Here is a 26447-nt window from a genome sequence, read left to right as displayed (position 1 = left end):
TGGAGTTAGGATGCAGAAATGAGTCTCATATAGGACATATACACATTCACGCATCTATGCACACAACGCACACACACACCCCCAACTAGACACATTATAGTGTAACCACAGCATACCAGAAACAAAGTTCTCTTAAGAATTAGAAAGAAAACAGTTACCTACAAAGACATAAAAGTTAAATTGCTAGTAGACTTCTCCACAATAACAATGAAAGCAAGATGGTAATGAAATAATATCTTTTAAGTAATGAGACAAAATAATGGTTGTTGGGGGATAGTGTAACCAGCGTAAGTATAACTTATGAATGAGGAAATAATATAGATATTTTCAGATGCATGAGAACTGAGTTAACTAGCATCATATCCTTATTAAAAATATTTATATATGATACAATTCAGGAAGAAGGAAATAGTCCCAAGGGAAAGTGAGAGATGCAAGAGGAATGCAGGTGGGAATTGTGGATACATTGGCAGAAGGATATTGCCCAGAATTTAGGAATGAGGAAGGAGAAGGATTGTATTTTTTCATCTGTAATTTTGAACAAAGCTAAATTTAAAAATTCTCTAGTCAAAGCTAAATTTAAAAATTACTCTAAAGAGTATTTGTTGATACATAAAATACTTTTATTATTAATTTTTTCCTATTTTTGTCATTTTCATGGAGACTTTTATGTAGGTGAATTCTGAGTGATGCTTCTTTTTTCAAGTGCTGTTATTACTATACTGTGACTCATTATTCATATTGTGAAATAATAAAGAATAAGTATTTGGAAATGGAAAACCTACCTGTTCATCTATCTAGTGATCTATTACCATCTACATACATATGTAAATGGCTATATACTAATTTTTAATATACTGGCTTGCTTTAACATGTTTGCTTTGAGAAATATCTCATTTGGAAGCTCTAACTTGGTAAACTTTAATAAAATTTATGTAAAACATTGTGCATTTGAAATTTTAAAAATAATGTTCAAAAATCATATCGGATAGTTACACCTTTCCTCTCAAATTTGTATTTGTTTTCAGAAATCTCCTTGGAAAAGATGCCTAGTGTGGGTTTTGTTCCAATGACATCTTCTGTAATTGATGAATTTGTTGGAGATATGATGAAGGATTTGCCTATTCTAAAGAGGTATAGAGTTAACGAACTACCTGATTTAGTGCCATTAACTCTAAAATACTAGTGAAATGAATGACTCATCAAAATGTCTATGTAATATATCATATCAGGATATGGTAAATTCTATATAATGTGACTGTAATACATTTAAGTGATTGTAACATCTAGTATGGCAATATGATTTGAACATTACTATATAAAATCTATGTTATTTTGAACATATAATAAAATTACTTCAGCTATAAAGTTTACTACATAGTTGTTGATATGGATGTGACTGTTACAAGAATGACAGAAATTCAGGGGTTTTATGTCTCTGAGATTTTGTGACCCATATTATATCACAAAAATAGAAAAAGAGATTTTTTGATTTCTATATTATAGCCTGAAGTTTGTGCTAAAATTTGAAAAACCTAAAATTTTAAAAAAATTATTTATTTATTTTTACAGTGATGATCCAGTTGTTCCTTCACAGTTTAAAGAAAAGACATCTGATGAACTTTTGCACTGGCATGCTCAAAGACTCCTTAGTGACGACTATGACAGGATCAAATGTCACATTGATGGTGAGCTCTGTAACCACAATAAAATAGAGCTTATACGAATTGCCTTTGCTGCTCTTTTTATTAACAGTGAAAAGGCATTACACATTATATTTTGAATGAGATCTATCTATATATTATATATAATACAATATTTTGAATGAGATCTCTATATACAATATATACTATATATACACATGTATATATACACACACACTATATATATATACAATTGAAGAGGCACTGTAGGAAGCATGCTGTCTGAAAAAAATCCCACTATATTATCTGGTGTGCATATGTACGTATGCATGCAGATATATCTGTTAATTCAAATAGACATTTATTAATCTTTTAAGGACATATATATGCATGGTATTGTCATGAAAATATCAGATGCTGTTTAAGTGGGAAAGATAGTTGATGGTTTTAGGAATCTGTCTATACCTTGAAGTAAATATGCTGATACAGCCATAGTCTTCCTAAAATTTTAGCTCTTTTCCTGCTAAACTATTGTCTAGTTGATTGCATGCTGCTAAGTACCAGCCTAATTGTGCCCATGAAAACTCAGTAATAAGGAGGGGTTGAATCTGCAAAAAGTAAAGCCATGAAACAATTAAAAATGGGTCGTAAGGAAAGAAATTCATAGATCTTTTCTTCCTGGTTCATTCTTTTAGTGTCTTTCTCCAGACCCATGTTTATTTCCACCCTTTTCAGAACTAGTAAAACTTTTCAGAAGGATGTAGAAATAAGTCAAGTAAGCATGCCAATTGCATATAGGAAGAAGTCTGTTTATTTAAGTGTCTTCCAAGATTCTGCATGGTGTGCTTCCAGAGTGGTTTGATTTGTGATCACATACACAAACACAGAAAAAGCAACAACATCCAAAACAACAAAACGTCAGCTTATTTATTATATCTTTTACGTTTGTAAAGAGTGTTCCTAGGTCTTAAGTGAGTCTAACCTTGCTTCCTGGAATTTTCTGTCATTTGAATTTTTGCGTGGTGGAAGATAATTGGTATCAGCATCTGTGAGCTGCAAGCTCCTAAATATTTGTTACCAGAAGTAGAGGTTTTCCTTTTTAGGAATGCAAACAGAATGTTTTAGGTCTGGGATCAACAACCTTTTTCTGAAAGGTCTAAGTAATAAATATTTTAGGCTTTGCAAACCAAGAGACAAAAATTGAGAGCATGATGTAGGTACTAATATAATCATTTAGAGTGTAACCAATTACAAAAAAATGTACTGATCAGATTTGACCATGTGGACCTAGTTTGTAGACCATTGTTCTAGGTGAATGTGCTATTAGACTGTCCCCAACCTGCCTCTTCTTCTCTTCTCCTGCCAAATGACAGGGGGCAATGTCCATGCACTTGGAGAGGGACATTAGCAGAGCTTTGTCTTCTCTCTTCTTCAAATAATATAGGGAATTGTTTTGTCAGCATATGGTAGTCTGATTTCATTGGCAAATACTGAATTATTATTCTGGAGTCAAAAAAATAATGTGTGGGTACACATATATAACAATATTTTAAAATACATGTTTACATTTTAAGTCTTTCTATTTCAGAACAATCTAGAGATCCTCATGTTCTTGATTTCCTGAAAAAGAGTCGGGATTATCAGCAATTTTACGGGAAATCATTAGAATCAATCTCTACAAAAGTCATTGTAACTGAAACTGCTCAACCAAAGGAGGATTCCAGTGGTGACAGTGGTAAAATGTTACAGGTAGATCTCATATAGTTTACCTGATTTTTTCTTTGATGTTGTTTTGATTTCTTCAGGCTCATATTTGTCTCTAGAGGTGTCTTCCATGCTCTTCTTTCTCATATTTGCTAACTGTCTTAGTCCATTCTCATATTGCTAGAAAGATATACCTGGGATTGGGTAATTTATAAAGAAAAAAGGTTTAATTGGCTCACAGTTCTGCAGGCTGTACAGGAAGCATGGTGGCATCAGCTTCTGGGCCTCGGGGAACTTCTTTAATTTTTTTTTTTTTGAGACGGAGTTTTGCTCGTTGCACAGGCTGGAGTGCAGTGGCGCGATCTCAGCTCACTGCACCCTTCGCCTCCTGGGTTCAGGCAATTCTTCTGTCTCAATCTCCTAAGTAGTTGGGATTACAAGCACCCACCACCATGCCCAGCGAATTCTTGGTATTTTTAGTGACCACAGGTTTTCATCCTGTTGGCCAGGCTGATCTCGAACTCCTGACCTCAGGTGATCCACCCACCTCAGCCTCCCAAAGTGCTGGGATTACAGGTGTGAGCGACTGCGCCCAGCTTTCAAGGAACTTACAATCATGACAGAAGACAAAGGAGGAGACAGCGCTTCACATGACTGGAGTAGGAGGAAATGCTGGGGAGGTGCTACATACTTTTCAACAACCAGATCTTGCACAAGTCACTCATTCACTATCATGAGAACAGCACCGAGTGGGATGGTGTTAAACCATTTATCAGAAACCCCCTCCCCAGGATGCAGTCACCTCCCATCAGGCCCTGCTTCCAATGCTGGGGATTACAGTTCTACATAAGATTTGGTGGGGCCACAGACCCAAATCTTATCACTTGCAAATGAGTTATTTCACTTGCTTGCCATTAGAAATTCTAAGAAGATTACATAAAATCTAGTATTCTATCCTTTTTAGAATAAGAAAAGATAGATTTTTCTGATAACAAACTTAAAGCATTAAAGGATTACAAGCTTGGATTTAGAAAAGTCAAATTTAAGTTAAAAGAAATGTTTGTGATCTGGGTCCAGTGGCTCACACCTATAATTCCAGCACTTTGGGAGGCTGAGGTGGGCAGATCACCTGAGGTCAGGAGTTCAACACCAGCCTGGCCAGCCAGTGTGGCAAAACCCCATCTCCTCTAAAAGTACAAAAATTAGCTGGGCATTGTGGTGGGTGCCTGTAATTCCAGCTACTCAGCAGGCTGAGGCAGGAGAATTGCTTGAACCTAGGAGGCGGAGGTTGCAGTGAGCCAAGATCATGTCACTGCACTCCAGCCTGGGTGATAGAGCAAGACTCTGTCTCAAAAAAAAAAAAAAAAAAAAAGAAAAGAAATTTTCATGTGTTAGTTTAATTATAGTGAAAATCTTTTTACATAGAGGTGGCAAAAATAGGCCTAAAATTTCCATCAGCTTTATTATTTTGCCTGATTTTTGAAAACTGTCTATGTTTTTAAGTCATTTATGCCATTAATCTGTCCTGGACTTTTGTTTATATTAAAGATAAGACCAGGTCTTCTTGAAAGGGTGGGAATCCTCCATACCTATTTTCTTTTTCTTCCTGGCTTTACACTAGACCATGCTTGTTTACAAACTTAGAATCCCTATAATTAAAAAAAAAAAAATTAAAAAGGTAATGTGGAAAAGTATCAGGTAACACAAATGATAGTATTTATGACTGAACAAATGGTAGATTTTATGGCTCTGCTTGGGGAGGTACTACTTTGCGATCATTCTTCATCAGAGGGGATTTCATTAGGCTTCAGTACTTCTCTCTTGGCCTCATGGATGGGAATTAAGGAAAGGCATTTATTTGCTTTGGTAAATCCCCTTCCTGAGGTCAACCATGCTAAATACGTGAAAGAGCACAAACCAAACTGTTGATGACCGATGGCACTTATCATAGCTGCCTTACCCTAATTGGAGTAGGAAAGGGAATGTTTTTGGAGAATGAAACATACAAGCCCCAGAAGGAAAAGATCCAAAATATGAAAACATTTCTCTTTCCCACTAATGTCAGAAAATTCTTAATCAGAGATCTAGAGTCTTCCTTTTCCTTGCCAGACCATGAATTCATTAACCAGGCTGAAGTTGCAAAGGCTACAAGGAAATCTTATATATCAGTGAGAGGATATCTCCTCAAAGCCATTCTAGATAACAGTTATCACTAATTACCTGTAGGTTTCTTAGTGCTGCTGGTAGGTCTCTCTCCTAGAGCTATTTAAGGGCCCATCCAGCCACAGAACACATGCTTTCAACTGTAAAGGCTCCACCTCAGCCCACAGTCCTAACCTCCTCTGGGCTGAGGGTGGCCAGGTGGGGCTGGCTCAGGCAAAGATCCAGGCTTGACTTCAAGCATAAGGATCAAAGTGAATACAGCATCCTGAAGCAACCACCTTCTTCTGCAGCTCTTGTGCAAGGGCCTTACCCAGCTGAGCCCTTTGCCAAGCCCTGTGCCCAAGGCTGGCCCCTGGGGCCCAGGCTGTGCACCTCTGCTCCTTTGGTAGCGCTAATTGTGGGGCCAGGAAGCGATGCGAGCTTGCTCAGTTCTGTTATGTTGATAGCATGAGGCCTAGGAGCAGCCTGTACACTGAAATAGAAGCAAAATGGGAATTAAATGTTTGATCTAGTTAGGGGAGGGGTGGGAAAAATTACCACCCCACTAAGTGTGTGTGATTCCTCCATTTTCCAGTGGGATTTCTGGTTTTTTCCCCACATTGACTAATTGTCTGCTTAAACCGTTGGTGTTTTTCAACATGAGTCTCCAAAGAGTGAGCGGGATCTGAGAGGCCCAAAATGCTTTGTGGGGTGGAGAATGAAAAAATTAATTAAGTTCCAAATCTCCAAGAAGCTCCCCTACAATCAAGCTCAGTGGCTACTCTTTCTCTTCTTTGTTTTCTTCCATTTACTCCTTTATTAATAATCTACACCATTTAGAAATCTAGAAAATCTTCTGCAGTAAGAGGCAATTTACATTTATATTGAAGTTTAAGTAGGTTTGCATCACACAGACTTTAATTTTAAGACAAGACATTAAGAATTCTTGCCTGTGCAAGAGTAGAATGATGGCCAGAGTCCTCAGTAAATGCACAAAACATAATCTTAGTAGTGAAATGTCGTAATGGAATTTTCCCACTTGTTTCATATGTTCCTTTTATTATTGAGCAGAATACCAAACCCTCCCAAATTACCAAAAAGAAGAAGAAGAAGAAAAAGGCATTTCTCAAAGAAGACCAGAACAAAGATCAGCAAAAGGATGATCTGCTGTTTTCTATTGAAGAGGAGATGAAGACGAATTTACATTCTGGAATAAGGAAATTGGAAGAATATTTGACATCATGTGCAAGTAATTCAGTGAAATTTGGAGTTGAAATGTCAGGATTAATTGCCTGCTTTAAAGCATGGAAAGAACATTGCCGAGGTGAAGGTATGGGACTCCATACTCTATGGATAAAGAGTAGTGATGAAAATATTAATGATGTTAACATATTTACTGAATGCATGGTTGTGCTAAAACTTCATATAATCCATTGTCTGATTTTATTCTCAATGTGACCCTTTAGGATAGTTGCTATTATATTTTGCAGACAAGGAAGTGGAATTGCAGAGGTTAGACAGAGGGTCCCAACAGGGAAAAGACGGCACATTCAAAAAGAAATGAGGAGAGTATAAAGAAAAAACTCTTTCCAAAAGTGTGGAGAGAATTAAGGGGATCAGCAAAGCAAGGTGAGGCTCAGCAGCAGCAACAGGGCCTATCAGAGAAGGAAAGCTGTCAGCAGCAGGGAGATGTGAAGCTGCTGCTGGGAGGTGATTCTCCTTCGGTTTTTCCATGTTTCTGCCCGCCTAGCCAATAGAGGCATTGACAGATTCACTTCCAGACTAGCTTTTTAAGTATGTTTGTATAGTGAACAGGCTTGGAAGGAAGAAATTGTGTTTCTCTCTAGGGCAAAGGCCAAGTTTGTTTACTGTCCAGTTAATAAAGATTACATTTCCTTCCAGGGCAAAGACGTAGGTTTTACCTGAGACTCATTATAAAATATTTTGGTTTTCTAAGTGCAGATTTCCTTAGCTGTGACATAAACCTACGTTGTGTGGTTTCTGCCTGGGCTCTATATCTCCCCCATGGAGCACAAGGGGAACTGACATATACATGATGGTTGTATGGTTTACTGTGCCGTGATAATAAAGCCTTTTGTTTCTGACCCAGGAGTCTCCTGTCTTTTGCCAGCAACCATGAGACTATGAAAGACTAAATTGCTAACTTGTAAATAGGATAAAATCTCAGCCCTTTCCTATTTTTTGACAAGAGCAGGGAAGTGGATGGTTGCCAGAATTCCTTGAGAGCCCTAGCTATGGGGGAATAGATGCCCAATAGCACCTGCAGTCCTAGGTAATGGTGCACAACCATTTCCATACTGTGGGCTGGCAGGGAGGGAACTGGGTTGAAACAGGCCCTGCCTGCCTAGCATTCTAAGTGCTCCCTCAAATTTCTGTGGCTCCCTGTGCCCTCCTGTATCAATGTCTCCAACTGGCAGTAAAGAATGATTTTGGTGAAATATGTAGCAGAAATGATATGTGCATACTATTTTCAGGTATTACGTCTTCACATGACTTACAGTGTGTGCTTTTATTACTTATTTTCCTGAAGACTGAATTGTGGAAGAGCTAACTAAGGGAAAGAATCAGAAAAAAACTGAGAAGAGATACGTGATTTTTTTTTTTTTTTTTCTTTTCTTTGGCACAGAGTCTCACTGTCGCCCAGGCTGGACTGCAGTGCAGCGATCTCAGCTCACTGCAACCTCCACCTCCCGGATTCTAGCTTCAAGTGATTCTCCTGCCTCAGCCTCCTGAGTAGCTGGGATTACAGGCAACTGCCACCATGCCTGGCTAATTTTTGTATTTTTAGTAGAGACGGGGTTTTGCCATGTTGGCCAGGCTTGTCTCAAACTCCTGACCTCAGGTGATCCATCTGCCAGGGTGTCCCAAAGTGTTAGGATTACAGGCGTGAGCCACTGCGCCCAGCCTGAGATATGTGATTTTGATGCTAGACCAAGCTGACAATTCCTCCTCAAGTTGTGGTTGATCACCCTGTCTTGAGTATCTCCTACTCAGACCCTTTTCATGTGTGGCCACGTGACTCTGTAGTCACGCTCACATCTCTATTCTACTTCCCAGCAAAGCCAGTGCCTCAGTGGGCTGTCAGAGACCATGCTTATTTTCATCTCTAAGCTTTAGCATATGTGTTTTTACTTATCCATGATGCCATATCAGATAGGAATTGCCATTAACTATAAACAGAGATAGGAATTAACAGTGGCTTAAAAAAAATAGTTTATTTCTCTTTCATGTAAAAGAAGTCTAGAGATAGGCAGTTCAGTGTCACTGGGAACTTAGGCTCCGCTATCATCATATTATACTGTTTTTAGTGCATGAGTTGTATTCTTAAAGTTATGTCATGAATGCAGTTGGCGACTGATGCTACAGCCGTGATAACTGTATTCCAGAACAAAGTAGAAAGAAGAAAAAAGGGCAAATGTGTACATTCATGCTGTATTTCTTCTATGTAAGGAGCCTTAATCCCAGAAATTCCACCAATTTTTGCTTACTTCTCAGTGGCCAAACTTAGTAACAAAACCACACCAAACCACAGAAAGATTAGAAAATGTGAACTTTGAATGGGACATATTGCAGTATCGATTAGTATGGGGATTTATAAGAAAGCATTGGGTGAGAATGGATGTTGAGGAGGTAATGATCAGTTTCTGCTACAGATGTTCTCCTGCTTGTCTTCATTGGCCTAAATTCAGTGTGTCCTTCAAGGACACCCTCTTGTGGAGTCCTCCCAACTTCTCCTGCTCACATAACACTGCTTCTATCACTCCATTTGGACCCTGAATTGTAAATCACTTAGATATTTTACTGATCTGTTTCAACGCTAATCCCTTGTTCTCCGATTAGACTGAAGTTCCTTGATGGTAAGACCTCTGTCTTAAATTTCATTTGTACTTCCTTAAAGCATACATTGGTGGTCTGCATAAGCAGTTACTCAGTAGTATTTGTCAAGAAAGAGGATATTTCTTGACAAAGAGGAAAGAAGATAAAAAGCCCTGACTTTATATGGAATGGTTAGTAGTGGGATAGAGAGAAAGAGGTTATATGTGAACAGGAGGTAATAGAAGGGCTTAGGAGAGTCTGGATAGAATGATTGGGATGCAGTGAGGCTGTATCTTAGCCCTCAATAATTGAGGGGTTCCGCTGATGGTTTCATAAATACAAGTACTGTATGTGGTCAAGAGTAGGCCTTGATAAATGTTGCTTATGTTTTGGTCAGGCATCTAAAATCATAGGACTTTTTCCTATAAACAAGAGAAGAAGACACAGAAATAATATGTGGGTTATTATGTTATTTTTCTCTGGAAATGTGTACAGAGCTCATTTTCAATGGTTCTTATTTCTGCTGGAAATCAAAAAGTTTGTTTCTTTTCTTTTTTGCCTATACTTACCCAGCTATGTGTAAGTTACTTAAGATGATAATTAAATGTGGGTAGATGGAGTATTAATTTAATCATGAGTTTTAGTTTTTAATGCTCTAAAATCCCCTTTAAGTCAAGTAAAATAGTGAGGTTTAATCGAATGAGGTTAATTGATTAACTCAGTGATTGTCATGAGTGATCAAGCAGTTATTTCTGATGTTCTTTATAACAATTTTATTGTTTCTTTAACAAGGCAAAATTTCAAAAGATTTAAGTATAGCTGTTCAAATGATGAAAAGGATTCATTCACTTCTGGAGAGATACCCAGAAATTTTGGAAGCCGAACATCATCAATATATAGCTAAATGCCTTAAATATTTAGGCTTTAATGATTTGGCAAACTCTTTGGATCCAACTCTGGTAAGAGAACTAGAATTTCTTATACTTTAAATTTTTACTCAATTTTAATACAGAAGAATAATAAGTCTAATAAAGTATCTCACATATAGAGTTATCAATTGAATATGTTTACTCTGATTATAGTTTATAAAATAATAGATTTGAGATTATTTATTAATAACCTAGCTGACAAACTTTGAAGTAAATTAAAATTAGAAAATTTGTACAGATGCTTTCTGAAAACAGAAATTAAATACTAGATGATATCCAGATGCCACTTTAAACTCTCCATAATAGGAATGAATCCTATACATAATTCTAGCACAATCTAAAAACTGTAATGTAGTGAGATTGAAGAATGATCTTTAATAGGGTTCCAGGTTTCAATTCCAGGATGAACTTTTTTTAACGTTAACATCTGCTTTTCCCAAGAATAATATTTTAGGTGGTAAAACTCTTCTTACTGAAATATTACACTATTTAAAAGCATAGTAGGCCAGGCATGTTAGCTCACGCCTGTAATCTCAGCACTTTGGAAGGTCAAGGTGAGCAGATCACTTGAGCCCAGGAGTTCAAGACCAGCCTGGGCAACATGACAACACCCTGTCTATACAACACACACACACATACGCACAATATTAACCATAGTTGATGGCATGTGCTTATAGTCCCAGCTACTCAGCCAGGGAGTGGGATAGGGAGTGGTGGGGCTGAGGCAGGAGGATCACTTGCACCCAGGAGTTCAAGGCTACAGTGAGTTATGATCGTGCCACTGCACTCCAGCCTGGGTGACAGAGCAAGACCCTATCTCAAACAACAACAACAAAAACAAAAGATAGCAAAAATGCCTTGTGCATAGAATGTGCTCAGTGGATATTTAATAAATGTTTATTCAATTTTGAATTTCAAATAATATATGAAAATAATAACAGATGATAGGAGATGACAAAAAGAAGAAGAAATACTCCATTGATATTGGACCAGCTCGGTTTCAGCTGCAATACATGGGCCATTACTTGATACGAGATGAAAGAAAAAATCCAGATCCCAGGATCCAGGATTTTATTCCCAACACATGGCAGGTAATGACAACAAACATTGTACTTTTCTAATCAGTGTGACTTCAGAACTTTTCCTTACTGTGTCTCTACATGTTAAATTTTGCATAAACTTCTTAATCTTATTTAATGCCTTTCCTCTCCTGTGCCTGGAGAATGTAACCAGAGTATGAGAAATCAATCACTTCTTCCCCTTCTTGACCTCTTTATTTTCACCATCAGTGGAAGTTATACTGATATCTGTTTGTATGTGAAGGCATGCTAATGTGGCATTACTAGTTTTTAGCACTCAATTTTGGAAATTTCTTTCTGTGCTTGCTCAATGAAAATTAGAAAAAGTGTTTTCTAATGGAAAAATATGTTTTACTCAGTCTCGCTTTCTATTTTGCAGAAATGAAACCTTCTCTCTAGGCCAAAATGTAAAACAAAATCTCTTTTCTGAGGGAATGGCATGAGTAATGCAGGCATTTTCCTGAATCCTTCAAGTGTTCACTAGACCTAATCTTCAGGGGTTCAGAGAGTTCCCCCAAAGGTAGCATAATACAGGCACAGGAGACAGAAGGTACAAAGGATACTGTCTGTGTTTTGGTAACATGCTGTTCACTTTCTTGAACGCTTTGTACCCTGCAGCGGGAACTCCTGGATGTGGTGGATAAGAAAGAGTCAGCAGTGATTGTTGCCCCAGTGTCAGCAGGAAAAACTTATGCATCCTACTACTGCATGGAGAAAGTGCTGAGGGAGAGCGATGACGGAGTGGTCGTGTACATTGCACCTGCAAAGGTAGTGCTTGAGTGACTTTCATTTTTTCTTTCATTCCTGAACATCCCTTTGAAAAGAATGCACACGGTCACATTCTAGATCTAATTTACTATTTTATTTAAATTTATTTTAATTTTATTTTTTTGAGACAGGGTCTTGCTCTGTTACCTAGGCCGGAGTACAGTGGCACGATCTCAGATCACTGCAACCTCCGCCTCCCGTTTTCAAGTGATTCTCCCACCTCAACCTCTTGAGTAGCTGGGATTATAGGCGCCCACTGCCATGCCTGGCTAATTTTGAATTTTTAGTAGAGATGGGGTTTCACCATGTTGACCAGGCTAGTCTCGAACTCCTGACCTCAGGTGATCCACCCACTTTGGCCTCCTGAAGTGTTGGGATTACAGGTGTGAGCCACTGCACCCAGCCAAGAAGCTATTTTTGATATTTTCATTTCGTCTAATATATTAATATTTTCATTTATAGCTACTGCAATTATACTTATTTTTAGAAAATATTTCACTATCAAGAATGTAAAAATGATGACTATACAGTTTTTAAGGATTACTTTTTTTTAAATTTACATTTTAAGTTATTTCCCTTTCTCTCTCCCCTTTCCTTTTTCCTTTTCACTCCCTCCCTTGGAGTGGTATGCTATGATTATAATTATGAAGATTTATGTTTTGATTTTTTTTTTTTTTTTTTTTTTTTTTTTTTTTTTTTGAGACGGAGTCTCGCTCTGTCACCCAGGCTGGAGTGCTGTGGCCAGATCTCAGCTCACTGTAAGCTCCGCCTCCCGGGTTCACGCTATGTTTTGCTTTTAATTAATATTATTTCAGTTAAAAAACACAGACAAGTATATATTACTTCCATTTCCAGCAAATGGCCATATAGGTCAACAGAGAAATCTCTTTGTGTAAAATATGTGAAATGCTGGATAAGAGACACCAAACATCTTTTTATATAATTATAGTTAAGCTCAAAACAATAGAAGGGGAATCCTAGAGGCTGAAAAATTTAAGAGAAGGCCACATGGACTCTTTGCCTCTTTTAGGCAACAAGTTGCAGGAGCTTAAATAAGAAAGGATTCTGACAAACACAGGCAGAGAGAGCACTAGGAGGATCCCAGGCAGAGCAATGGATCATGATACCTGGAATCATGAACTTTCAATAGAAAGTCAATGAAAATAGAAAATATTGATTTTCAACAGAAAGTCATTCATTTGCCCATTATCACCATATACACAATATGTAATCTCTATCTATCTCGTGTGTGTGTTTGTGTGTGTATGTGTGTAAAATCAAGGAGGATCCAAGAGAATACTCAGTGGTATCAAATAATTTCACTACCATCTGTATTTTTTCCCTACTTCTTTATTTCATTTTCATTAAAGTGTGTGAGTGTGTGTGTGTGAATGTGTGTGTGTGAATGTGTATGTGTATGTGTGTGGATTCTGTTGTCCTCAAGGTTTTATATTATCTGTTCTCTACTGAGTGACTAATGGTTTTGTTTTTTTTTTTTCTTGTCAATCAGTCCCTTGTTGGTCAAGTGGCTGCAACTGTTGAGAATCGTTTTACTAAAACGTTGCCTGCTGGCAGAACTCTATGTGGTGCTTTCACAAGAGATTATCGTCACAATGTACTAAACTGTCAGGTATGACATATTAATTAATGAGTTTATTATCAATTTATAGAGCAGTACTTATATAACTGTTTTGCTGGGAATCTGCACAGCACAAGCCCTTATAGAAATCATTTCACTGAATTCACAAAGAAAATGAAATTGCTCTAAGGAAAATTTAAGGTTGTTCTACTCTAAAAAGTAAGAACTAGGCTCACCATCTCTAAGGATACTCACATTGTGAGCTGAAATTTCAAATAGAAAGTTATGATATTTCATTATAACTTAGAAAGGGATTCAAGTAGATTTGACAAATCCAATGCATTACTAAATGACTACCCAACCTTTTCTTTCCATTCAAAATTGCCAGTTCTTGTGAATGATGTTTATGAATCCCTATAATAAAAACTTGTCTCAAAAAGATTGTGTGTTGACAGTGGACCTGTCAATAGGTAAATCATAGATTAAGATAGATTGTCTCCCTTATTGAATTCACCAAGTAGACATTTAAGACTAAACAAAATGTAAAACAATCATTACAGAGTAGAAACTTTTTTTTTTCACTTTCATTAATCCAAATGTTCATAAATGTAAAGATTTAAATGAAAAATGTTAAAGATGCAGTTATCTGAATGAAACTGCTATCAGCAGCAGCATATTTTGTAGGTTCCTGTTACTATGCCTGATATAAAAGTAATGCTCCGTAAAGTTAGCTACACTAATTGTTCATATTTGTAGGTACTTATTACAGTGCCGGAATGTTTTGAAATCCTGTTGCTTGCTCCTCATCGCCAAAAATGGGTGGAAAGGATCAGATATGTTATATTTGATGAGGTAAGTTTGGTGTTAGTTCTCTGGTTGATGTTCTAGTCTGCATACACACTGTAATTTGTAATTTAAAGAATATGGGGCTTTTTCGGTGATGGTATTATCTAAGTTGTGCGTCAGCCAGGGTACCAACTGAAAACAGATTGCATATTCATATTAGTATAATTTGTAGAAAAGTGTTTTTACCAAGGGGCTGTTTACAAAGGTTTGTACAAGGGAAACCACAAGGTAAGTACAGTAGTCCAGAATAGTACAAGCCTTTCGATCCTGTAAGGATGAAGGGAGGAGGAAGCAGGATGAACCTTAACAGAAGAGAGACTCTATAGATATGTCTCTTTGAGAAGAACAGTGACCTTGGTGAAGAATCACAGCTGGCCAAGGTTGACCTCTTAGGGAGAGAGAGCAAAAGAACAAAGACCTTGAGCTCATGGTCTTCTCTCCTTCCCATTTCTTGCCTACGCTTCCCACTGGCCAAACCCAGTAGAAGTTAGAGAGCTAAGAAGGCTGGGTGAGCCAGTTCCCAAGATCAGACTCATTGGCCAGAGAGCAAGGTAGCAAATGATGTAGATCTGGAAGGACATAGCTATGTTATTATCAAAATGAATGAAAAGAACTGTAAATAGAATTCAAGCTTTGTATTTTGTTGCTTCAAGGAATTTTCAACTTAAAGGAAAACTAGGTGACAAACCTATGTAGTGAATCTACTCCTTTTTTTGTGTGAAGTTGGGAGCTGGCGGACATGCTGTCATTCTGCTCTCTTTGTCCTGAAAGTAGTCTATTTCCTTTTATGCATCAGGCTGTATTGTGTGTTGCTGACTTTGAACATTCCCGTTTAAAGGGAAAACAAAGCAAAATCCTTGATCTTCATGATCTAGAACCTTGGATTGTGGTCTCATCTCAAAATGCCTAAGCACAATGATGTTAAAACGTGGGTAATGAGGCTGGGCGTGGTGGGTCATGCCTGTAAACCCAGTACTTTGGGAGGCCGAGGCGGGTGGATCACCTGAGGTCAGGAGTTCGAGACCAACCTGACCAACCATGGTGAAACCCTGCCTCTACTAAAAATACAAAAATTAGCCAAGCGTGGTGACATGTTCCTGTAATCCCAGCTATTCAGGAGGCTGAGGTAGGAAAATCACTTGAACCTGGGAGGCAGAGGTTGCAGTGAGCCAAGATCACACCGCTGCACTTCAGCCAGGGCAACAATAGTGCAACTGCGTCTCAAAACAAAAAACAAAATGTGGATAACTTTGGTTTTCTGATTTATACATGCACAGAACTTGATTGTAAGAAAGCTTTAAAAATTGTTTATTCTAGAAAGTTCAGAGAAATTGCCTACTGATACAAAACATAAGATTAGCATTTGGTAAAGTGGGTGATTATCTCACTAGATCAAAGTCAGAATGGATATGAGAATATTCTTCTTTATGTATTTATTACTAGGCTTGGTTAGTAAGTCTTTCCAGCTGAGACCCAATTGTCAAGATGTATTCTGTTTAATTAAAACTAAAACTTGGACCTCCTTTCTAAGTCTTAATTTGCATTATTTAACCAAAGAGAATTCATTCAACAGATATTAATTGAGTACCTACTCTGTGCTAGGCACTGTGCTTTCTCCCTGGTATGCCAGTACTGACCTTGTGGTTTAGTGAAAGAGAGAGCAATTAAATAATTAAATGCACCAATGAAAATAAAAGTAAACATTGTGATACAAACTCTGAAGAAAAAAAAATCAGTCAGTTTTCACCAAGATAATAGCAAAATGGGAAGTAAGAAGAACAACTTTGGAGCAGGTACTCAGGGAAGGTGTTTCTGAGGCAATGACCTTCACCCGGGCTTTGCAGGGATAAGCAGGAATGGTCAGCTAAGAGGTGGATGAGGATTTTAAGTAGCAGGGTCGTATATGTGAAGTATGGAACATGTGTGTTCAAGGAATGAAAAGAAGGCCAGTATGTTGGGAGCAGAATGCATGGCTGGGAAAGTGGCCTGAGATGGGGTTGGAAAGGTGGGAAGAAGCAAGATCATGCAGGAAGTTACACTTCCAGTTAAGCAGCTTGTATTTGCTGTAAATGCATTGGGAGGACAGTGTAGGGATTTAATTAGGGATGTAGTCTAATTTGATTTTTGTTTAATAATATCATTAGGGCTATAATGTGAAGAAAGTATAGAGAAAGAGTGGAAGCTAAGAGAAAAATCAGAAGGCTATTGTAGAAAGCCAGGTGATGGTGTCTTCAATGACAAAAAATGGAGAGAAAAACATAGCTTCAAAATAGATTTTTGGAATTGGAATCTGTAGGGATTAATAATGGATGAGTTATGGAAATTGGAGAGAGTTAAGTGTCAGTGATCTCTATTGTCTGAATTTATCACCATTCACTTTATTTAGGTTAGGTCATTTATAGGAAACTGGAAAAATATGCATGATGATTTTATGATTCTATTTTTTATTTACCATTTTGACATCAACTTTTCAACTGATTTTTTTTTCTTTACTAGGTCCATTATCTTGGCAGAGAAGTTGGAGCAAAATTTTGGGAGCTCCTCCTTGTCATTATTCGATGTCCCTTTTTGGTTCTTTCAGCTACCATAAATAACCCAGCTCTTCTCACTGAGTAGGTATAGGTAAAAAGAGTGGTAGTTACATATTCAGTGGTTGAATTATATACTGTCTATATGGTCTGAAGTCTTGAAGGCTTTTTCTATAATAACTTTCAAATACATTTATTACCCAATCTTTGAAACGTCAGGGGTCTCGCTTTGTTGCCCAGGCTGGCCTTAAACTCCTGGGCTGAAGGAATCCACCTACCTCAGCCTCCTGAGTGGCTGGGACCACAGGTGCACATTACCATGTCTGGCTTTCTAAAATTTTTTTGAAGATATATTTCCTGAAAGTTAGAGAAGGAAAACATCTTCTCCAAAGAAAATCAAGGTCTCCCATAGCCAGATCTGAAATTGTGTAGGAAAATTTCTAAAAATTTTCAAATGAATGTCATCCGAAGTAAGAGAGTTGTATCCCCCTTTGTCCTTGTCCAATAATTTAAGCTAAAATGGAAATAACAGGGACACAGTCATTGACCTTGCAGACGGCAGGCATAAGAACAAAAAAGCATTGTATGAACATCAAGTATTGTTTTGTTACCAGACTTGATTTTTCCTAGTAACAGCAACAATGATAGCAACAGCATCACTGGTAACAAACACATAGTGCTTTCTATGTGGTGGGTATATTAACTCATTTAAGCCTTACAACACCCTTATTAAAAAGATACTTTTGTTATCTTCCATGTTATGATGGAGAAATGGAGGCACAGAGAAGCTGAGGAATTTGCCCAAAGTCCACAGCTCTGAAGTAATGGAGCTGGGACTCAAACTCAGGTGGTTTAAATTGAGAGCACATGTACTAAATTTTTAAACTTATTAAATTTTCTTTGTTTAAAATATCCAAGTTCTTGATAAATACTTCTATATTTTATTTAAATTATATGTATGTTTATTCTGTAAGGTGGCTGCAATCAGTAAAACAGTACTGGAAACAGGCAGACAAGATTATGGAAGAGAAATTTATTTCTGAAAAACAGGCTGACAAATGCCTCAACTTTCTCCGAGACAATTCATATAAAAATCAATCATATGAAGTTAGACTTGGTAAGCTTATTTTCTTATGTTTTACTATATATTTTTATATTTTACTATAAAGCTTTTTATAGGTATTTTTGTATTTTACTACAAAGTTATCCATATTCTAATAATTATATGTCCATTAATTTGGATATTCTTGCTCTTCGTATCTAGTGCTCTGTGAAGAGAGAGACAATGATTTAGAGAAGCATATATGTTCAGTAAAACATGATGATGTTTATTTTGGTCATTTTCATCCCTGTGCTGCACTAACAACAGATATTGTAAGTATAAAAGCGTATTTGTCCTGTTAGTGGAATTTTTAGTGTATATCACAACTGGAAAGGGACTCGATTAATCTTCATAGAATTGCAGCATGTACAGATAATCTTTTTCTTTTTTTACTGATTCTTTTATTCATTTATTTTTAAAATTTAATACATTTTTTATTTTTAATTTTGTGGGCATCTAAAGTAGCTGTATATATGTATGGGGCACGTGAGATATTTTGATACAGACATACAATGCATAATAACCACATCAGACTAAATGAGGTACGTGTGCATTACCTCAAGCATTTATCTTTTTTCGTGTTACAGACAATCCAATTCTAATCTTTTAGTTATTTTAAAATATACAGTAAATTACTGTTGGCTATAATCACTGTGTTGTGCTATCACATACTAGATCTTATTTATTGTATCTATTTTTTTGTGCCCATTGACCATTCCCTCTTTCACCCAACCCACTATCTTTGCTAGCCTGTGGTAACCATCGTTCTGCTCTCTGTCTCCATGCATTCAGTTGTTTTAATTTTTAGCTCCCATAGATAAGTGAGAACATGTGAAGTTTTTCTTTCTGTGCCTGGCTTATTTCACTTAACATAATGACATCCAGTTCCATCTGTGTTGGTGCAAATGATAGGACCTTATTTTTTTGTAATGGCTGAAAGGTATTCCACTGTATTTAAGTACCACATTTTCTTTATTCATTCATTTGTTGATGGGCACTTAGGTTGCTTCCCAGTCTTGGCTATTGTGAATGGTGCTGCAATAAACATGAGAGTCTGGATACCTCTTTGATATACTGATTTCCTTTTTTTAAGTATATACATAGCAGTGGTATTGCTGGATCATAAGGTAGCTCTAGTTTTAGTTTTTTGAGGAAGCTCTAAGACTGTTCTCCATAGTGATTTTATAACTTACATTCCCACCAACAGTGTACAAGGGTTCTCTTTTCTCTGTATCCTTGCCAGCATTTGTTATTACCTGTGTTTTGGATGAAAGCCATTTTGACCGAGGCGAGATGATGTTTCATGGTAGTTTTGATTTGCATTTCTCTAGTGATCAGTGATGTTGAGGGCCTTTTCAGATGCCTGTTTGCCATTGTATATCTTCTTTTGGGAAATGTTATTGAGATCTTTTACCCATTTTTGAATTGGATTATTATTATTTGGCTATTCTGAGCCTTTGGTGGTTCCATATAAATTTTAGGATTGCTTTTTGTATTTCTGCAAAGAATGTCATTGGTATTTTGATAGGAATTGCATTGAATCTATAGATTGCTTTGGGTACTATAGACATTTTAACAATATTGATTCTTCCAATCCATAAACATGGAATATCTTTCTACTTTTTTGGTGTGTGTCCTCTTCAGTTTCTTTCATGAGTGTTTTATAGTTTTCTTTTGTAGAGATCTTTTACTTCTTTGGTTAAGTTAATTCCTTAGTATTTTATTTTGTTTGTAGCTATTATAAATGGGATTACCTTTTTGATCTCTTTTTCAGATTGTTGGCTGTTGGCATATGGAAATGCTGCTGATTTTTGTATATTGGTTTTGCATCCTGAAACTTTCCCGGATTTGTTTCTCAGTTATAGCAGTATTTTGGTGAAGTCTTTAGGTTTTTCCAAACATAAAATCATATCATCTCAAAACAATGATAGTTTAACTTCCTCCTTTCCAATTTGGATGCCCATTTTTTCTCTTTTCTGACTGCTTTAGCTAGGACTTCCAGTACTATATTGAATAACAGTGGTGAAAGTGGACATCCTGTCATGTTCCAGATCTTAGAAGAAAGGCTTTCAGTTTTTCCCCATTCAGTATGATACTAGCTGTGGGTCTGTTGTATATTTCTTTTATTGTGTTCAGGTATGTTCCTTCTATATACAATTTTTGAGAATTCTTATCATAAAATGATGTTGAATTTTATCAAATGACTTTGCAGCATCAATTGAAATGATCATATCATTTTGTCTTTCTTTCTAGTGATATCATTGATTGATTTGTGTATGTTGAACCATTTTTTCATCACTGTGACAAATCCCACTTGGTCATAATGAAATATCATTTTAATATGTTTTCAAACTCAATTTGCTAGTATTTTGTTGAGGATTTTTGCATTAATATTCGTTAGGGATATTGGCTTGTAATTTTCTTTTTTTGATGTGTCTTTGCCTGGTTTTGCTATCAGAGTAATACTGGCATTGAAGAATGAGTTTGGAAATATTCCCTCCTCCTCTCTTTTTCAGGATAGTTTGAGTAGTATTAATATTAATTCTTCTTTAAAGAGAATAAACTAACTAATAGTTTGAGTAGTATTGGTATTAGTTCTCTTTAAAGAAGAGAGGAGTTAGTTCTCTAGGATTGGTTGTAATGTCTCCTTTTTCATCTCTGATTTTATTTATTTGGGTCTTCTCTCTTTTTTTTCTAAGTCTGGCTAAAGGTTTGTCTATTTTATTTATCTTTTTTAAAAAACAAACTTTTCATTTTATTGTATTGTTTCCTGTTTCAATTTCATTTATTTCTGCTCTAGTATTTATAATTTATTCTGTTGATTTTGGGTTTGGTTTGTTCTTGCTTTTCCTGTTCTGTAAAATGCATAGTTAGGTTGTTTACTGAAGTTTTTCTGCTTATAGCTATAAACTTTCCTTTTAATACTGCTTTTGCTGTATACCATAAGTTTTAGTATGTTGTGTTTTTATTGTTTTAAGAAATTTTAAAATTTCCTTCTCAGTTTCTTAATTGACCACCTGGTTATTTAGGAGGCTATTGTTTAATTTCCACATGTTCATAAAGTTTCCAAAATTTGTCTTGTGGTATTGATTTCTGGTTTTATTCCATTGTGGTCAGAGAAAATGCTTGATATTACTTCAATTTTTCTTGAATGTTTTAAGACTTGTTTTGTGACCTACCATATGGTCTATTCTTGAAAACAATCCAGGTGCTTAGAAAAAGAATGTGTATTTTGCAGCCATTGGATGAAATGTTCTGTAAATATCTATTAGGTCCATTTGATCTATAGTGCGGATTAAGTCTGATGTTTCTTTGTTGATTTTCCATCTGCATGGTCTGTCCAATGCTGGAAGTGAGGTGATGAAGTCTCCAGATACTATTGTATTAGGGTCTATCTCTTACTTTAACTCTATTTAAAATATCTATTTTTAAGATAAATTTGCCTTATATATCTGGGTGGTCCAGTGTTGGGTGAGTATATATTTATAATTGTTATATCTTGCCAGTGAATTGACCCCCTTATCATTATATAATTAGCTTCTTTGTCTCTTTTTATAGCTTTTGTTTTGAAATCTGTTTGGTCTAAATATAGCTATGCCTTTTCTGTTTTGGTTTCCATTTGCATGGAATATTTTTTTCCATCTGTTTATTTTCAGTCCATGTGTATCTTTATAGGTAAAGTGTATTTCTTGTAAGTAGCAAATCATTGAATCTTTTTTTCATCCATTGAGCCACTACATGTCTTTTGATTGGAGAGTTTAGTTTATTTACATTCAATGTTGTTACTGATAAATAAGGACTTACCTGCCATTTTGTTATTTGTTTTTTTTTTTTCAGTTGTTTTGTGGTCTTCTCTTTCTTCTTTCTTTTCTTCCTGTCTTCCTTTTAGTGGAGGTGATATTCTCTGTTGGTATGTTTTAATTTCTTGCTTTTTATTTTTTGTGTATCTGTTGTATGTTTCTTGATAGGAAGTTACCATGAACCTTGCAAATATTGTTATAACCCATTATTCTCAACTGAGGACAATTTAACACTGATTGTGTGTACAAACAACCAACAGCAAAAAACAAAAAAAGAATGAAAACTATATACTTTAACTTCCCACCCCAGATGCTTTTAAACTTTTTGTTGTTTCTATTTATATCTTATTATATTGTCTGTCTTGAAAAGTTGCTGTGGTTGTAATTTGTGATAGGTTCATTGTTTTGTCTTTCTACTGAAGATATACTCATACCACAATTACAGTGTTACAATATTCTGTGTTTTTCTGTGTACTTACTAGTAAGTTTTTTACCTTCAGATAATTTCTAAATGCTCATTAACATCATTTTCTTTCACTGAAGAACTCCCTTTGGCACTTCTTGTAGGACAGGTGTTGCTGAAATCCCTTAGCTTTTGCTGAGGAAGTCTTTATTTCTCCTTCATGTCTGAAGGATATTTTCACTGGATATACTCTGCCATGATGAAAGATTTTTTCCTTCAGCCCTTTATGTCATGCCACTCTCTTCAGGTCTGTGAGGTTTCCACTGAGAAGTTTGCTGCCAGACATACAGGAGCACCACTATGTTATTTGTGTCTTTTCTCTTGCTGCTTTTAGGATCCTTTCTTTATTTGTGTGTGTGTGGGAGTGTGATTATTAAATATCTTGAGATAGGCTTATTTGGGTTAAATCTCTTTGGTGTTCTATATCCTTCTTGTACATAAGTATTGGTATCTTTCTCTAGGTTTGGGAGGGTTTCTCTTATTATCCCTGTGAATAAACTTTCTCCTCACCCTAGGGGTTTTAAGCCCCTTTAAGGCCAATAAATCTTAGATTTGCCCTTTTGAGGCTATTTTCTGTATCTTATAGGAATGCTTTATCATTTTTAATTCTCTTTTCTTTTTTCTCTTCTGACTATATATTTTCAAATAGCCTTCCTTCAGCTCACTTCTGCTTGATTAATTCTGCTATCAAGAGACTCTGGTGCATTCTTCAGCATGTCGATTGCATTTTTCAACTCCATAGCTTTTGCTTGATTCTTTTTAATTATTTCAATCTCTTTGTTAAATTTATCTAATAGGATCCTGCTATTATTCTATTGATATTATATATCACATTGATTTGTGTATGCAGAACCATCCCTACATTGCTGTGATAAACCCCACATGGTCATAATGAAATATCTTTTAAATGTGTTGCTTAACTCAGTTTGCTAGTATTTTGTTGAGGATTTTTGCATGAATATTCATCAGGGATATTGGCCTGTAGTTTTCTTTTTTTAATGTGTCTTTGCCTTGTTTTGATATCAGGATAATGCTGGTTTTTTGAGTTTCCTCAAAACAACTATTTTGAATTATCAGCCTGAAAAGTCACATATCTTTATCTTTCCATAATTGGTTCCTGGTACCTTGTTTAGTTCATTTGATGAGGTCATATTTTCCTGGATGGTCTTGATGCTTGTGGCTATTCATTGATGCTTAGACGTTAAGTAGTTAGGCATTCATTGTAGTCTTCACAGTCTGGGCTTATTTGTACTTGCGCTTGAGAAGGCTTCCTAGGTATTTGGAGGGACTTGGATGTTGTGATCTAAGATTTTGTTTATGGCAGCCATTTTCTGCATTGGGGGTGGGGGCACCCCAAGCTCAGTGAAGCTGTGGCTCTTGTAGACTCATAGAGAAACCATCTTGGTGGTTTGGATAAGATCCTGAATAATTCTCTGGATTATCAGAGACTTTTGTCTTCTTCCCTTACTGTCTCCCAAACAAAGGAAATCTTTTTCTCTGTGTTGAGCTGCCTGGAGCTGGAAAGAGAGAGCAACATAGCATCCCTATGGTCTCCACTGCAGAGACTGCACTGGGTTAGAACTGAATCAAGCACAGCATTAGGTGTTGCCCTAGGCTTGCAATAATCATTGTCTGGCTACTGCCAATTTTCATTCAAGGCCTGAGTGCTCCACAATCAGTATGTGGTGAAGCCAGCCAGGCTTGTGTCCTTTTCTTCAAGGTGGCGGGTTCCCCTGACCTCAGGTGGGTCCAGAGATGTTGTTTGGGACCCAGGGCTTGGAGTCAAATTCTACCAACTCTTCCCTTCTTTTTCCACAAGTAGAGGAGTCTCTCTCTCTGGCCACAAGCAGCCCTGGCCCATGGTGAGTTTTTCCTGGCTACTGCTAATCTTCGCTCAAGGCCCAAGGCCTCTTCATTCAGCTTGTGGTGAATGCTGCAAGACCTGGGTCTCTCCCTTCAGGCCAACAGGTTTTTCTCCGGCCCAGGGTAGGTTCAGAAATGCCATCCAAGAGCCAGGGCCTGCATTTGGGGACCCCAAAAGCCCGCTCAGTGCTCTACTCCACTGTGCCTGAGCTGGCATCTGAGCTGCAAGACAAAGTCCCATTTACTGTTCCCTCTCCTTTCTTCAAGCAGAAGTAGTCTCTCCCCATAGCCACCACAGCTAGGAAGGTGCTGGGTCATATCTGAAGCCAGCATGCTTCTATTAGGCCATCTTAGATTCTCTCTGCCTGTCATGCGGCCACTGCTGGAGGATGTGGGATGGGTGGCATTGGCAGGTCGACACTGTCTTTCCTGCCCTCTTCTGTGCCTCCTTCAGTGATAAGATTTTGGTTATGGCAGCCATTTTCTGCATTGGGGTTGGGGGCACCCCAAGCTCAGTGAGGCTGTGGCTCTTGTAGACTCATAGAGAAACCATCTTGGTGGTTTGGATAAGATCCTGAATAATTCTCTGGATTATCAGAGACTTTTGTCTTCTTCCCAGATACTGTGATCACTCACCTGATTTTTGGTTCTTAGAAAAGTGCTTTTTGTGTGCATAGTTGTTCAATTTGGAGTTCCTGTGGAGGCTGATGCTCACAAGAGGCTTCTATTAGGCCATCTTTACCGATAATCTTCATCTCAGGTACACGGACATTAAGGATGGACTTCATAGAAAAGTGAAAAACCTTTAAAAATTGTGTGTGTATACTTTCTTCTAGCTTTCCTTAGATCTTCAAAGTCATTTGGGACACTCAAAGTTTAATAACTGGAGAGGAAGTAATGGAGAGTTCTAATTTGGGTTCTTTGATTAGTTTATTCCTTTTCTTTATTTTCAGACATTATTGTTTCCTATCTACTGCTTCTTAGTATCTATTTCTGTCTTCTACTTCTGTGAGACTAACAGTGCCACCACAACTGTATTGGCACTCCTTGTTCATGTTAGAATCTCCCATTACCAAATGATCTGAACAGGGAAGAGACATTTCCTACTAACATAAAAATCGAAACATGACTTTTTTCATGGTGGATTGATAAGATGAAGTTTTTGGAGATCTCACTTAAGGCCCTGGATTATGAGTGTGGGAAGACATTAATTTCTCTTGCTATTCTCTCCTCTTTTTCCAACGTATCTCTGTTATTAATTCTATAGGTTCAAGTTGCCTTGTGTTATAGACATTAGCCAATAGTTGGTCCTTTTTTTATTACATGGTGTCCAAAATTATGCTGTTCCATTTATCTTCCTAAAACATAATTCTGATCCTCTCCTTATTCTACTCAAAATTCTTCAATGTTTCTCCACTGGAAATGAATTTCAGACTTTGTAGCTTGGCATTCAAGTCTTCTATAACTTAGACTTTCCTCAGCTTTTCACTCAAACCCTAGCTTACCTAAAGCTTTCATGCTGTGTGCTATACCTGGAATGCTTCATTCCAGATGCCAAACTCTAAGTTTCCAGATTCTATTCATCTTCCATGTCTTTGCTAATGTGGGATTTTTTTTCAGAAGTCTTTCTATGATCTCTCCACATGGAATTAATCTTCTTTTCTGATAATAGGTAACTTATTATTTGTACTTTTTAAATGACACTAATTATGTTTAGCCTGCTGTTATAATTTTTTTTTTTTGCTTTCATGTCTTCTTTTTCTTATTAAATTATAAAACTGTTAATGAGAAATTTTGCACTTTTTCACCCCTGGATTACCCTATAGCTAGTTCATAGTGCCATATACACAAAAGTTGCTCAGTAAATATTTGTGGAATGATGATTGCCAACACGTGTTGAGAATTTACGTGGCAGGCACTTGTTAATATTTATATGTATTTCTCTTTTAACCTTCACAACATCTTTATAATAAATGTACCATAATTGTTCCCAACTTACAGATGAGGAAAAAGAGGGCTAGGGAGATTGTTTAACTAGTCCGAGGACTCAGTTAGTAATTGTCAGACTATGGTACAAACTCAGAAATTCTGACCCCAAAGCCTAGTGTTCTTAATCATAGTGTTATACTAACTAATTTATGGATTGAATGCATGAGTAAGGAAT

The 26447-nt window shown here is 36.8% G+C and overlaps 1 protein-coding gene across 8 annotated transcripts in view; it reads left to right on the top strand.

Moving 5' to 3' along the window:
• DDX60L (DExD/H-box 60 like) overlaps positions 1-26447 on the top strand; it is a 118781-nt gene that overhangs the window by 39464 nt on the left and 52870 nt on the right. For all 8 annotated transcript variants that reach the window (XM_033215640.1, XM_033215639.1, XM_033215632.1 and 5 more), the window contains 12 exons: positions 1029-1134; positions 1573-1688; positions 3232-3392; positions 6561-6819; positions 10119-10285; positions 11197-11346; positions 11953-12102; positions 13613-13732; positions 14438-14533; positions 17024-17139; positions 18030-18172; positions 18320-18429. In XM_033215640.1, coding sequence (XP_033071531.1) covers positions 1029-1134; positions 1573-1688; positions 3232-3392; positions 6561-6819; positions 10119-10285; positions 11197-11346; positions 11953-12102; positions 13613-13732; positions 14438-14533; positions 17024-17139; positions 18030-18172; positions 18320-18429 — 1694 coding nt within the window. The remainder of the gene's footprint in view (positions 1-1028; positions 1135-1572; positions 1689-3231; positions 3393-6560; positions 6820-10118; positions 10286-11196; positions 11347-11952; positions 12103-13612; positions 13733-14437; positions 14534-17023; positions 17140-18029; positions 18173-18319; positions 18430-26447) is intronic.

Source organism: Trachypithecus francoisi, unplaced genomic scaffold (assembly GCF_009764315.1).
Source record: "Trachypithecus francoisi isolate TF-2019V2 unplaced genomic scaffold, Tfra_2.0 Lachesis_group1, whole genome shotgun sequence".
Classification (NCBI taxonomy): domain Eukaryota; kingdom Metazoa; phylum Chordata; class Mammalia; order Primates; family Cercopithecidae; genus Trachypithecus; species Trachypithecus francoisi.
Note: the sequence above shows the minus strand (reverse complement) of the source record. Positions and strands in the feature narration are given on the sequence as shown.